The sequence below is a fragment of the Cygnus olor genome, chromosome 10 (assembly GCF_009769625.2).
Source record: "Cygnus olor isolate bCygOlo1 chromosome 10, bCygOlo1.pri.v2, whole genome shotgun sequence".
Classification (NCBI taxonomy): domain Eukaryota; kingdom Metazoa; phylum Chordata; class Aves; order Anseriformes; family Anatidae; genus Cygnus; species Cygnus olor.
The window spans coordinates 3501984-3517512 of NC_049178.1; the positions used below are offsets into that span (position 1 = coordinate 3501984).

General features: G+C 38.3%; 1 protein-coding gene across 1 annotated transcript in view; it reads left to right on the forward strand.

Annotated features, from left to right (window-relative positions):
- Positions 1 to 13403, forward strand: part of NUP210 (nucleoporin 210) — a 66238-nt gene extending 52835 nt beyond the window's left edge. The window contains exons 31-40 of the mRNA XM_040568416.1: positions 1711 to 1886; positions 3265 to 3482; positions 3983 to 4119; positions 4974 to 5097; positions 5965 to 6111; positions 8148 to 8398; positions 8975 to 9194; positions 9768 to 9863; positions 10575 to 10658; positions 11706 to 13403. Coding sequence (XP_040424350.1) covers positions 1711 to 1886; positions 3265 to 3482; positions 3983 to 4119; positions 4974 to 5097; positions 5965 to 6111; positions 8148 to 8398; positions 8975 to 9194; positions 9768 to 9863; positions 10575 to 10658; positions 11706 to 11806 — 1554 coding nt within the window. The 3' untranslated portion in view covers positions 11807 to 13403. The remainder of the gene's footprint in view (positions 1 to 1710; positions 1887 to 3264; positions 3483 to 3982; positions 4120 to 4973; positions 5098 to 5964; positions 6112 to 8147; positions 8399 to 8974; positions 9195 to 9767; positions 9864 to 10574; positions 10659 to 11705) is intronic.
- Positions 13404 to 15529: the final 2126 nt, after the last annotated feature.

Sequence of the window (15529 nt, forward strand, 5' to 3'; positions counted from 1 at the left end):
GTCAGCTTGTGGAGTAGCCAGTTACATGTACTATTTTTTAGCCACTCTTTTTTTTCCAGTCGCACCAAAGATGCGATTTGCTTGAGGCCAAATTTGTTCTTTCCTTTTTATGTTTTGACATGTACATTTTCAGATTGCAGAGTTTTACATTTCAGCTGGGCCTCTTAGGTCAGAAAAAAGGGAATTTCCTACAAGATAAGCCTGAGGGCTTCTTTTAAAATAGTTTTCTATGTATGTTTGAAGGCTTTTTGCTTTCTCTACCCTTCCATTATTTATTTTTCAAAAGCTGTAACAGAAAGAGCAGATTTCTCTTTTATTGGGTAATTTTGCTAGTTAACTTAGGTAAGTTAAGCAAGAACAGTAATTTTTATTTTATTTTTTAAAGTTGTGAAATCTTTATCTTGAGTCAAACTTCCTTCAGAGAAGTGATAATAGAAAACTTTGGGGGTGTGGACATGTGGACAGTCTGGCAGATTTCTCTAAAGAATTTGGAGCAGAATTCCATAACTTCCATCTTAGTTGAGGAGGAGCATTGAGGCAGCGAAATGTAGCCTGCTGACAGCTAAGAGTTGTCAGGTGCCAGACCTGAGTGCTTTTCTCTTGCACTTACCTTCTATCAGCCCAAGCCTTGGAGGATGGCCTGGCTGTAGCATCATACAACCAGCAGGGTCAAGGCAAGCGTGCCCAGGTCAGAAAAACCATAGAGGCACAGAACTCCAGGAGGGAAGATGGTGAGTGGGTGGTGTTCTTTGCCACCTTGGAAGCCCTGTTGTTAGACCAATGCAGGCCTGTTTGAGAGGCAGCAGTTTGTAGTCTCTACAACGTTATATCGCTGGGATTACCAGGGAACACCTTTGCAGCTACTGTTCACGTTTCTTCTATTGAGCAAATCTTCTCCCAGAGACGAGGCTGTCAGAACCTGCCTGTATCATCTAACCTTTCTCACTTAGTGTAAGGGAGCTGGGGAAACAGCAATCATTTCATCCCCTTACGCTCACAGTCACTGCAAGTTACTCCTGTTCTGGTAAAGTGGGGAACAAATTGCATATTTTACTTAAGGAATTACTGGGAGGGAAGTCTAGGAAAAATTTGTTCTCTTGCATATCCAGGAAGGCTTACCAGTTTTACCTTATATGACAAGAATGTAGTTTCTGAGGTGTGTGATGTGGGTTTCTACATTGCTTCAATTCCCAGTCCTTTTAGAGAAAAATATGAAGAAATACCTGGTGGGAAGGTGGAAAGAAGACAGAGCTAGATTCTTCTCGGTGGTGGGCAGTGTCAGGGCAAGAGGGAATGCACACAAATTGAAACGTGAAATTGTGTGAATGTAGCGAAGCACTGTGAGGGCTGCTGAGCAGTGGCACAGGCTGCCCAGAGAGATTGTTGAGTCTGTCTTGGAGATGCTCAAAACCTGGCTGCACGTGGTTCTGGGCGTCTGGTTGTAGGTAGCCCAGCCTGAGCAGGGTGGCTGGCCTGGGCAACATCCAGAGGCCCCTTTCAGCCACAGCTGTTCTGTGATTCTGTAAAATACAGATTATTATACGGATAATAAAAGCTCCATGTCTCTGTACTGTTATATGGCTAAACATACGGTAAGTGATTTGTCAAGGAAACTTTGTATATTTGCATATTAAGACCTGTTTCTAGATGACTGTTATAGAGGCAACAAAAAAAGGCTATTTTGAGTTTTTCACTCCCGATGTTTTACAGGTGTATCCCATCTCCTACCTCAGGATCTCCATGAGTCCTATTCTGCACACGCAAAACAAAGAGGCATTACTGGCTCTACCTCTGGGTGTGACACTGACGTTTACAGTACATTTTCATGATAACTCTGGAGATGCTTTCCATTCACATAATTCTGTGCTTAGCTTTGCAACAAACAGGTAGGTATCTATCACAGGTGTTAATTATGGAGACCAAAAAGTCCAAGTACACATAGGCCAGGTACAGCAAGGAACAAATACTGCCCCAAAGATATCAGTTGAAGATATAGCTTGGACTGGGATTAAAAAAGAGAGGATTTTATCTCTGAGACTTTCAGAGGCGCTGTGGCAGAAAGAAGAGTTCCAGTTAGTAATCAATGTTCTCTAGCAAATGGAAAGTTGCTCAGATAAGCATGATCCCTAGTGGGGCCTGCTGGGGTACGTTTCTGCTTTACGTGACTCTGACTCATCTGATTGCGTACATCAGTGGCCTATATAAACAATTGATCTTATTAGCATTTGCCTCATCTTGCCCCTCCTTTTCTCCTAGTGCTTTCTTACACTGACTCACTTACGTCTTACGTAAGATGGTGAACTTTCAGGATCAGAGGCTGTCTCTTCAGATATGCATGTATAGCCTTTGTACAGCAGAGCCAAACCTCAAAAGGACTTTTGCTCTCTGCTTCAGAGAATAATAAATATTACAAAACAACCCTCTTTGGTCATTAGTAAACAATCATTAATTCCATTACTATAACATAGTGTGTTTTCTGCAGAGCACTTTACAGTTACAACTTACTCATAATGATTAAAATGGGGGGGGGGGGGGAGGAAGGTTGAATGCAAGATTTTCTATCTTTCTCCTACCGAAACGATCTACAGAAATTGCTGTAGCATACAGAGGTCCCTGAGATAACACTACCCTAGCTTCCAAGCTAGACATGGCATAGCTGCATCAGCATAGGGGTGATAATTAGCCCCAGACACAGAAGCACTGCTCATTAACCTCAGGTGCAGCACTCTACTGCCAGCTCTACCTACCCAGCTCTACTACTGTCAAGACTTTGTCTTTGTGGGGTTGTGGCAGGATGGCAGTCTCTGTGCTGGGTACACTTAAGTGCTCTGTGTGTTAGTGCGCTTGGGAATGCTAAATTTTGGTAAATACCAGAACTTGTAATCAAATGTGATTTAGCTTTGTAAAGTTAGGGCTGGAAAGCTGCATGTTGTTTTAATTTCTTCTTAGCTCCCAGAGAAGAAGAAAAAGAAACAAATTATCTAATTTTTAAAATTTCTACATTTCTTAAAATTAGGAAATAATTCTCATACGTAATTATGACCTCAGTAGTTTTTCAGCATAACCATGTAAAAACTAAAATTTGGCTCAGTAACACCTAAATCATTTTCGTTTTCCTGTTTTGTCATTCTTCGTTAGAAAATAGCCATCATAGAAAACAAGAAGCCAAACATCTAAAGCCAGAGTTTGTACCTACTATTTATTGTAAAGAGGGAGACATTAGCAAACTTGGCTTACTACAAAAGCCTGTCTTTTTATCTGTAGAGATGACTTTGTACAAATTGGGAAAGGACCCACCAACAACACATTTGTTATCCGGACTGTGAATGTAGGCTTGACCTTGCTTAAAGTTTGGGATGCCGAACACGGTGGAATTGCAGACTACGTCCCCCTTCCCGTGCAACATGCCATTTTTCCTGAACTTATAGATGTGGTAGTAGGTGATGTCCTCTGCCTGAGTAGTTCACTGATAAACCAAGAAGGTAAGCGGCACTTCAGTGACTGTTTATGCAGCCATATAATTTGACATCAGCCTGCCTTTCTCATTCTCAGGAAAACTAAATGCATAATTTATGATGTTTGTTCAGAATCAAATGTCACTGTTCTTGTTAATGATGAAAATAGGTTTGATCAACTCCTCTAATTTTAATTGTACCATGCAATATGTTGTTTGTATGGAATTCACGAGTGTCAGACCTCAGACATTCCCATTCTCTTCGCTTGAAAGGACTGTTTTTTGTTTTGTTGTTGTTGTTTTTGTGGGAATGGTGCAAAGAAATGGTCGGGATGGTCTGACTTCACTCTCTGTTTTTAACTCTTAGTATTAATGTGTTTTTGTCAGAGTAACTGCAAGACAGTTGGTCTGTGTGCATGACAGAAGTAAAATCCTGCTGCAAATAAAAAAAAAGACACCAGTGTGCAGCACGAACTGCCTCAGCTACATAAATTTGCTGCACAATGTACAAATCATGTATCTTTACAGGCCTGCCAGGCATATGGAGCTCCTCCTTAAGTAGTGTCCTTCAAGTTGACTCCAAGACTGGTGTAGCTGTGGCAAGGGATTCTGGTGTTGCCACTGTCTATTACGAAATTCCTGGATTACTTAAAACATACAGAGAGGTGAGGCACTGCTAAATCCTACCAGAACTGCTGAAGTTTGTTTGCTTCAGCAAAAGTATATTCTATGAGATTTTTAGTTAGAAATATTTAGACCCAAGGGTACATGTATTTAAATAGTTTACTTATTTACGTTAAGTATAAATACATATACAAATATAAGTATAAGCACAGAAAGATAAATATAGGCACTCCTTTTTAAAGGAGAAAGTATTTAAATGTATAAATAAGCATGTTCTTGCCTCATGGTTGGAAAGTGTACGATATGTGTCCAAACATGTCATGTTTGGTTTTTTTTAATTATTTGTGTTGAAGAGTATAATTGAGACTAATGGTTTGTGCCTTTAGCCCATATGATTCCTACATTGTACATTTGGTTGCTTGTCTAAGGTGTTTCGAGGTGCTAAATAATTTTTGAGTAAGGCTGCTTTTATGAATGAAGTTTCACTGCAGGATGAAATGCCGAGAAGTTTAAGTGTAGAACCATATTACATATATGTATCAGTGATCAGAACTACTTTTTTTTTTCTACACTGCAATTGTACTGTTGATGTAATTCACTGTTCAGCCTGACGTAAGAACCAGACTTTTTTTTTTTTTTTAATTAAATTTAGTCTTAGGGCTCTATGTGGGGTGGGTAGAAAGAAAATGTCTTACTAGCTTAAATTGCTTTGGAAGGCAGATAATAAAAATAGAGAAACATAGGATTTCTTACGAAGAGCAACACAAACTCTTGGGGGTCTTATCTGTTATACATATAAAGATATATACATGGCAGTCAATCCAATTTGGTTTGGCCTCAGTTTTTGTAATTTTTATACAGATTTTGGTAACTGTGTACTTCATTCTTTATTCAGATAATCATTAATATACCTCAGAGGACTACAGCAATGCATGTAAGTGGAGTGAAAACCAGCTTAGAAGGAGTTGCAGCCTCCAAAGTAATAGTTTTGATTGGAGAAGGAAATAAAAATTTGAAAGGTATGATGAAAAATTTGTTTATGCTATATATTTATTGCTTAATATGTTTCTATATTCACAATAGGTGCTTCTTTGAATGGTCTTTGTAGCTTGTGTAGCAAGGTCTCCATGATCCCCTGGTGCCCATTCAGAGTCTTAGGAGCTCTACGGAGATTCTTAGGGCCATGTTCAGAGACTATTACAGTTTCACAACTAATAAAATAACTAGATAATTGAAGTGTTGGTTTTGGTCATATCAAAAAACAGCTAATAGGCAATCAGCTGAACGCTTGTTTCTATACTTAATTGCACTTGCCTTCTCAGTAAGTTCAGCATGCTCAGTAAGAAAAAATATTAAAGTGGTTGCCATCCTTAATTTTTTTACAGAAACTTTCATCAATTAGAAAGATGTAATACAGAGATAAAACATAATCTTGTGTCTGTTAATTAATAAGCTGTATTTTGCTTAATTGTGGTCCCTTTTTGTTATTACCTCAATACTTAACATTTATTGAAATAATATTTTATTGTGCCTTATATAAATTATTAGCCGACTAAAAAAATTCCTGCCAGAAACTAAAATATAAATCTAGACTCCCAGGATTATATAAGGTATTCAGCAGACATATCTGAGCCGACAATTCTTTCTAGTTCATTCTTTTCTGTAAATAAATTATTCCTGTCAAAAAAAAAAAAAAAAAAACAACTTTTATTGTCTCTTTGGCATTAGATTTGAGATAGGCCTGCTGTCTGTTCTTCCCAGCTATTTCAAGATTATCATAACCTTGTGAAACTATTTTGGAAGATAGTAGAATAACCTGATATCTCAAGCCATGGTTTTGTTTCACAGGGGAGCCCTGTAATTCTTTTTTGTTTCCTTCCCCTCAGGAGAGTGCTTGCCTGCTCAGATTGAAGTCATTGCTGAATTACAGCCGCAGTCCATTATCAGTTGCCATCTAAATTTTAATGGTGATACATTTGACTTCCCAGCACATGATATTTTCATAGCAGAACCTGGATTTGATGCAGTTTCAGGTAAGATGAGAGAAGATGCTGCGATGCAGGCAGACACTTTGAATTCTGCTGTGGTTTAGTCCAAACGTCCAAACAGATTTTCTGCTGAAGCCTCTGAGCTTTGCTGTGTAGGTTCTCAGGCTTCAGTGAGTTGCTAATGTGTACTCCACTTGTTTAAGTCAATGGTTTTCTGCAGTGATGTTTACTTGTTTACGGAGAAATCCAGAAATCAGTGGCAGCCCATTCCATATCTTTCTTCCTGACTTACTACTGTAACTCTGAAAAACTCTGCCCTATACAATACTGAAGTAGCTTTTTTTTTTTCCGCTGGGGCGGAGCAAACTTCAATATGCTTTTTAATTACAGTGACCACAAATTAGGTCGTAATTTTGCAAACTACTACACATGTATTTGTAGTTACATAGACAGTCCAATGATATCTTGAGACAGAAGTGATGGTATTGCAGAACATAGACATAATATGTGGGGTTGACACAATTTACGAAGCTAGCAGCTGTCCAATTTTTACTCCAACTCAGAGGTTAAAACAAAACAAAAATAAAAAAAACTACCTTGTGTATGATACGACATACAAATACAGGGCCTGACATTCTTTTCTTAAACTATGGAACCAAAACATTTCCTCCTTCACCTGCTACAGATGAGCACTTGAGTGACAAATATTCCAGAACTGGAAACATTTGCAAGAATAAACAGCCAGTAGCTAAACATATTTAGATGTTTTTTTGCTAGGTATCAGTGCCTTTGTCATATACTTAAATGCAGTAGAAGTTAAGACTAGGGATAAAAGGAAATAATTATGAATTTTAACATCTGGATACTAAGGATCATTAAATTTCACTTAATTATCTGCTGCAGAGTCAAATATTCTTTGTGCTGGATGTTGGCCTTTTAAAAGCCCTGGCTCCATAGTTATTGCAGTAAAACTAACCTTTACGATTGAAATGAGCGAAGTAGCATAAATGTGAAAATCCGTAATATATTTTGAATTCTTTGGGTTCTACAATTTAAACATTTCTGGAATTTATCAAAGTTTCAAATTTCTCTTTGCAACCTGAGTGCTGTTTTTTTTATTTTTATTTTTTTAATGAAAGCTAGAATTCCTACATACTCCCAAAACAACACAAGCTGGGACTTGAAAGGAGGGAAAATTATCAGGTACTGCGGAAATTGAAATAAAATCATGAAAGTTGTCTGCAATGTGTATTAGTGTTTCATAACCATAATATGACTTTAAAAGAACTAAAATACCATGGATTATATGGAAATAACATGAATCATCTGCTGGGTTAGTCCCTGTACCTACTGTGTAAAACTGTTACACCTTGCGTAATAGTGGCTGCCTCTGGTACTTTGTTAGGAAAAGAAAGTAAGGGGAAAACATGTATGTAGCCAAATTCTGCTTATTACTTATGCTTTGTATCATCCATACTGTAGGAGGGTTTTTTTCCCACTATATTTATCACTAATTATAGACTAAGAGGTTCCATACAAGATTAGAAACATAGTGAATATCTAACTTTTAATGAAGCTCTTATAATTAACCATGCTTTCACAGAACTGATGATGGTGATGGTCATTGACCATTGGTCATTTTAACATTAGATGAAAGCATGATATATCATACTAAGTAACAGTAAAAAGTAAAGCCTTTCTATCAATGTTAGCATAAATGAACATTCAAAGTGGAATTGAATCTCACTGCAGTTAGAATGAAATCTCACAGGGACTGAAAATTGTCACTTCAGACTTTGTGTTGGATGGGTTTCTTTTTTTTGGTTGGTTTTGGTTTTTGTTGTTAAATCATGACGCTTAGTTTGGGGCAAGAATTCTTTTGATTTAGTAATGGGATTGTGATGCTTGAACGAGCTGATGCACTGTGTCCAATTTGTCATTTGCCCACCCACCCCTGAACTTGCTGTTCTGGATTTTAACTTTTTTTTAGTTCTTCTCTAATAAAGATTGCACAGCGATCTCATTCTGCATGGAGGGAAAAACAACAACAATTAACAGCCAAAATCCTTTTGTTTTTGTAGGACATTACACCTGTTCCATCACAATGCACAGGCTCACTGATAAGCAGCTGAAGCATCTCAGCATGAGTAAAACTGTGCTCAGGGTTACAGCTTCAATCCAAGGCAGCCACATCTCCGCGGAACAGATTGGCACTGATGTGCCATTCAATCCCGGGTTTTATGCTGACCAAACAGAAATGCTTTTAAGTAACCATTACACGAGCTCTGATGTGAAAATTTTTGGCGCCACTGAAATACTTGATACCCTGGAGGTAAGTGTATTGCTGGAAAGCATTAAAGCACAGTTAAAAAGCATTTTGAGCTGTTACATGCAACTTCCTAACCAAATGGACTCTGTGCTGCCTTTCCCATTGCAAGATTGAGATGGTTTGGAAATGCTCATCTTCAGTGTATTACTCCCCAGTTTTTACTCTTGCTTCAAGGTAGAAGAAATGTGTCAGGCTCACCTGTGTGCTAGCTGGGATGTGTAAACCAGCACACGTGTGGGAGCAGAAAAATCTGCTTGATCCCTAGTGGTAGGCGTAGGTGTTTGCCCACAGTTCACGTAGCCCAGTAGGGAAAGCTTTCATTTTATTCCCCGGTATGGGCTTGGCCCAGACCCGCAGAAGTAGTGGTTAATAGGGCAACCTGAATAAACAGGGGTGAAGTGCTGAAGGTGTCAGGGTAAAGCTACAACCAAGTTCAGCTCTTGCTGAGGGATGAGTTGGTCTAGGCTTGTGTGGAATACTATTTCTGAAGCATGGCCTGGGAGATGGATGTGTGTCTTGCTTTTCAAACAATCTATTTCAGGATGTTGTGTTTTTTTTTTTTATTTTTTTCTTTGGCAGGTGAAATGTGGGTCACCAATGGTGAAGGCATTAGAGAAGGAGAAATCCTATGGGCTGCCTAGTTATGTAGTCTACACCGTCAGTCTGTCTGATCCAAGGGTTTCAAGCCAGGGAACCTTATCAACTACTCTAACTGTCTCTAGTCCTATGACTGACCAGTCTATCACTATCCCAGTAACAGTGATTTACTTGACTGACAGAACCAGTGCACCAGTGAGGCGTAAGTTGATCTCTAGACTCTATATATGCCAGAATAAACCCATTATTTACATTAATGTTTAAAGTTATAAAATTTGATGCGTTAAAATCTGAGCTGGCAGTTCACATTATCACTGACATTTAAGCTACTCACTATGACCAGAAGACTTAAATACTCATAATTGGTCATAATTGCTCATTATGACTGAAGCTGAACATACTTTTCTTTTGGGCCAGCCCAAAATACTCTGCTGAAGTATCTAAATATCTCTGTGCTAAAGTGTCCAACAGTCTTTTTTAGCTTTGCTTTTATTTACTCTCAAGTCTTGTTTTTTATGAAAATTGGTGAGTAGATTGGGGCTGAGGAAAATAAAGAACACTGCATATTAATGTCTTAAGATGCTCTTGGCAAATTTTGAAGATTGCATTGGAAATAGTCATTAGAATTTAAATTACACTAAGTTGATTAAGTTTATTTAGTATAAATACTCAAATAGAAATAGCCAAAAGAAGGTAAAGAAAAACTCCTACAACAAATTGGAGGGATAAGGTGCTCTTTTAACTTAATGTTGTCTCCTTTTAATCGGTTCTACAGATGGAGCAAGTCTATTCCAACACTTCCTTGATTCCTATCAAGTAATGTTCTTCACGCTTTTTGCACTATTAGCAGGGACAGCTGTTATGATCATAGGTAAGAGAATGAAAGACTGCAGTAATATTTTTTCAATAACTTTGTACATACTATATATTAGTTGTGAGATATAAAGGTGTCCTGGTTTCAGTTAGGACAGAGTTAATTTTCCTCCTAGTAGCTGGCAGGGTGCTATGTTTTGGATTAGAATGAGAAGAGCGCTGATAACATGCTGATGTTTTAATTGTTGTAGAGCAGTGCTTACACCAAGCCAAGGACTTTTCAGCCTCTCTCTGTCCTGCTAGCGAGCAGGCTAGGGATGCAGCAGGAGCTGGGAGGGGACAGACCCAGGACAGCTGACCCAAACTGGCCAAAGGGGTATTCCATACCATCTGACGTCATGCTGAACAATATATAGGGGTGGCTAGCCGGGGTGGAGGGGTGGCCGGCTGCTCGGGGATAGGCTGGGCATTGGTCAACGGGTGGTGAGCAATTGCATTGTGCATCACTTATTTCGTACACATTATTACTATTAATACTATTATTATTATTGTTGTTGTTGTTATTCTTTTCCCTGTCTTAATAAACTGTCTTTATCTCAACTCACAGGCTTCACTTTCCCGTTTCTCTCCCCCATCCCAGAGAGGGAGGGGGGAGGGTGAGCGAACGGCTGTGTGGTGTTTGACTGCCAGCCCGGCTAAACCACAACAAAAGGAATGATTTCCAGGCTAAATGTTTTTTTTTTGTTGTTGTTTTTATACTGTCTTGCAGCCTATCATGCAGTGTTCTCACCAAAAGAACAGCACACTCATCCAGCATTTACCCCAAGGACAACGCCTCAGTGCAGCCCTAACAGTAAGCAGCTGTTGCCCAGTTATGAATGAATTGATTAGTCTAGATACTGCATTTGAATTCAGTTTAGGGATGCACCTCCATTAGCCTATATACTGACTTAAATGATGACGGGCACTGTGCCAGTTTCTAGAAAATTTGTTGTGTCTCTCTCCTCCCTATCCCCCAACTTTATATTTCTACATCACCAGTTCTTTGGAAACTCTTGGCCATCTTCAGCAACGCTGGAAATAGGGAGCATGTTAAAAGTCTGAGAATTCACATAAATCATGAGGTACATAGAGGGGAGGGAGAGATTCACAACTTTGCTCCTACCAAGGACAACTAAAGCAGAACTCTGTTGCTGATACAATGTGCTTTGCAGCAGCTGGCTGGTTGTTCAATTCACGTGACATAAGATTAGCTGCAGCATGTGCTGCATTTCTTGTGCAGTCGGCATGCTGTGAGGTACTGGGATCTGGGTCTGTTGTAAGACAGGGAAGGGCAAATGTTAGGGGGGCAAAGGACACAAATCTGTTGCTTGACTGCTTTGATCCTGCAGTCATGGTTTGCCTGTATTGTTTGGTATGATATTTACTTCCTATTTTACTTTATTTGCAGTGTTGCAGAATCAAACTCTTTTTAAAAGTATGCAAAAAACACCTATTAATTGTAAGGGTCTGTAATAAACTGTGGCAATTAAAATTCGCATTACTACAGATGTAGTTAAGATACCGGTGGGCTTCTCTTCTGTTTGTAAATACATGCCTGATACTTCAGATAAAATAAACTCAACCTGAAAGTTACTTGCTAAAGTGAAATGTACTGTGCCCCCCTCGGAGGATTTAATTCTTTAATTCAAGTCCTTAATGAGAAGACCTATAAAACTTTTATACTTATAGGGTGTCTCTTCAACTGGCAATAAGCTAAAGGAAGGTTATTTCACTCTGAATGGATTATTAGACTTGCTTACCAGGTGTTCCAACAAACGATCAGTGGCGGTTATTTTTTTCCTTTTATCTCCACCATTCCTGAGTATGATTGTTTTTCTGATTTTTCCCTGTGTTTTAGGTTTCCCTGCATCACCTGTGCTTTCCTTCAGTCCTCAGTCCTCAGGCAGGAGAACAAGCCCATCATCCCCACTCTGGAGCACCAGTTATGGTTCACGTTAGAGAAAAAAGGACTCATCATCATGCACTAGGACTAAGGAAAAAAAAAGCAGTGCCTTTAACGATAAATTTCAGAACTGTTGCAGTTTTGATGCAATTCAAGTCATCTCTTGAATATAATTTCATAATTTTTTGTAATGATTTTAATATTTAGAGCTCTTTGCATTTTTTTTATGTCATTGCTTCAGTTATCTAGAACTTATTTTATCTGCTGTTTTATGCTCAGTTGACAAGGTTGAATGGACAAAAAGCAGTGTTCATGCTAAGCTAGCTTTCTTGCACTTCAAGCAGGTAGAAGTCTGAGTGATAGTGATCAAAGTTTTTATTTACTTTTTGTAAAAATTAACTTTCTTTTTAATGAACTTTTTTTAAAGGGAAATAGAGGAACAGGTCAAATATGAGCCAAAAATATGAAGGATTGTATATTTCAAATTAGTTTTTTATTTTGAGTTAGACTCAGGAATGTACTGCACTGATAAGTATTCTTATGTTTAGCCTTACAATGTGATCAATGTGATTCATCAACATAATTTGCTGTTTAAACATTGGGAATGCTGGAACAACTGTGAATAGATTTAAAGGTTTTTTTGTTTGTTTTTGGTTTTTTTAACTAAAAAAATAAAACTGTCTTTAAAGTGTGGCTTCCTTTGGGTACAACTGCAGTATTCCCTTCTTGTTATTGTGTAAGCACTTTTTTTGGACTGTGAATGTGAAAGCATGTACCTTCTAAGAGGATCTTTCTTCTGATGGTAAATGTTTTTAACTGAAGGCAGTTATCTTACCTGTGTTCTGATCATAAATATAATACGTTTTACGTATAGAAATACCTCAGTAGGAACTGAGCCTCCTTTTATTACCACTGGTCACCTGATACACTGGAAAGTAAGTGGCTTATTTCATAGTTACTGTGAGTGACTTTTTCAGTTGGTTCAGTGTTGCTAACCTCTCTTATATGTGTACATACTATGTGTACGTACTAATACAGCCACACCCAGAATTTTGATCTAACCTATACAGTAAGATATTACTGGTATGACCAGACTTTGGAATACTTGTACTGCAAAATCCTACTACAAAGTGCTTGTTTGTTGATCTGTTAAATACAATGTAGCATTTCACTGCATATGTATTACTGATTTTTTTTGGTTGATTTGTGACAGTTTTTTTTTCCCCTGAATAGCTATGATACAGATATAAAATGTACAATTCAGAGTACGTTAGAAAGTATTCTGCTAAATCAGGCAGTTGATTGCTTTGTATGCTCAGATGTATTTTGCTTTCTAAAAAAGATGGCGGTGAGGTATGCTGACTGGAACTTCTTTCTAAATAAATTTAATTTTAAACAGTTGGGGGGGAGGACACTGGTTACAATAGTTGGTAATACTTCCCTGAGGATGGAAAATGCCAATGGCGTATAGTTTTGATTTCATGCAGTAGTGCAAAAAAGCAACATTGATGCATATTATTCTAAGTTTTGTATAATTTATTTGCCTGTTTTGGAAAAATGTGTGCCTTACATGCTACTACTAAAAGTTGACAATTCAGGTGTAAATAAATAATCATTTCTACCTGTATTATTTAATAAAGCTTTGTAAGATTCCTTTAGTATACTGTTAATGAACTTTCTTGGGTTTTGGCTATTCAGAATTTGGCTTTAGACTGTATTATTTGTACTTCACCTCCTACATTTCATGTCCAACTTTTGTGAGTATACCTCACTTTCCACACCACCCCTGCCACAATAAGCCATTTTGTTGTGAAAGCATTCTTGATTCTGATTCTAGCTGGCTGAGTATTAAAATACATTCTTCCTCTCACTCCAGCAGTGGAAAAGCCTTTTAGCTGTGAACTCCAACTGCAAACAGTTGAAAGGGAAATGATGGGGGCAAAATCAGGTGAGATAGCATAAGGTCTTCTGTTTGCATTAGCTTGGAATCACTAAAAGTGTTTTTTTTTTTTTACTGTTGTGTTAATACACTAATTGTGCTAATTAACACAGTAGTATTGTTAATATGCATTATTGTGACTGTCATACAAACAGTAAAGGTAAAATGCTTTGTATAGAACATAGCTGGAGAATGAATGAAGCAAAGCTTTTGAACACACTTCCTTATGGAAAAGAAAGGTGAGTGGAAGCTAGTTGTCTTTTTTTTTTAATATGGTATGATGTTATATATAGTGTACTAGACATTTAATATATAAATGTGTGTGTATATATATCTAAAATACTCTTAGGAAGTGGCTGAGAACATTGTCTGAAGTAGGCACCCATGGTATATCAGATACATTATATCCTTACACATGCCCTCAGTATTTGCAATCATGATTTTACATTTATTAATAATACAATGATTTTAAAATATTTTGACAATTTTTCATCTATTGTTTATTGTCAGGAGCTTTTCCCAGTCTTCACTAAGTGTCATCAGCTCCTACTGAAGTCAGTAGTGGCTGAAGAGGCAGATCTTTAGTTTCCAGGTTTGTCCAAACTTCCAACTTTATTTATTTATTTACTAGGGGAAAAACATCATCATTCTCCAGTTCCTTTCAGAGAGAGATGAAAGGGCTATGAACATCTCAATGCTACTGTGATAAATGTTACAGAAACGCTTATCTTCCACAGGAAAGTTTTACTTCTATTCAGCCTACCAATCTGTCACTGAATGTCCTGTAATATGAACTGCTCCAAGTGGTGGGAATACTTTGGCAAACGTCCACTGTTTATTTCACCTCTTTAGGCAAGTAGTGGTAGTCTCCTGGCATGCGTCTTGATGAATTCTGATTTGCCACAAACTCTTGTGTTAAGAGTGGAGTTTTGAAAAGGAGGAAAAAAAAAAGTGTGAAATGGAGAGCTGGAATAGTTCAGGATACAACCTGCTGCAAGAAGTATTTTTTTTTTTTTTTTTTGCCTTGAGACCATTCAAGTCAGTCTGTTGGGCAAATCCTGTGGATGGGATTTGGGGATATAAAATTCTCTGACTAAAATGAGATTTAGGTGTGTGGGGTTTTCGTTGTGTATTTGTTTGGAGGGGGGTATTTTTCATCTAATGCTGAGTTTCTCCTCTATTCACTTATTGCCTATTTCCAAGTGTTTGCTCGCCTGACTGGGAGAAGGGCTGCTGGAAATGTGTGTACTGTAAGCTAAATGTCTTAGATGAGTTGACTTGTTGTCTTGAGCTCATCAGTTAACAAAAAAATCATGCTGCACTCAAAAATCATGGTCCCTTCCCATCGAGCAGGAGTTCTGTCTACACTTTTGGTAGGAGTGGGATTTAGTGCATGCCAGCAATACCATGCACATGTTCATCCCATGATGTTGGTTCTCAGGCCAAATATTTCTTCTAAATGGGTTGAATAGAGTTTAATTAATGATGAAAAAAGCAGGTCCAGCCTGTGAGCAGTGAAATTGCAAAGCAAATGACTCGGACTGCCCTTGTAGCCTTCCTGTCTTTGCATACCCAGCCCAGAGGGCTCTGTGGCAAACGTGTCTACTGAAGCTGCATTAGATTGATACCACAGGGAACAGGTTTTGACTTCACAGTTGCAAATATGTATGTAGAAAGTCCCATTCCAAGACATTTACCTCAGAAAATGGAAGCAAACAGTGGTAATGATGGTGTAGTCCGCAGTGTTCACATGGCACAGCCGCTCCTGCTGCAGAGGGCGGGGGCTCAGAGGCCTTGGGCCTGCTGTGGAAGTGGTACTTTTACTCCACGTGGGGCTGGA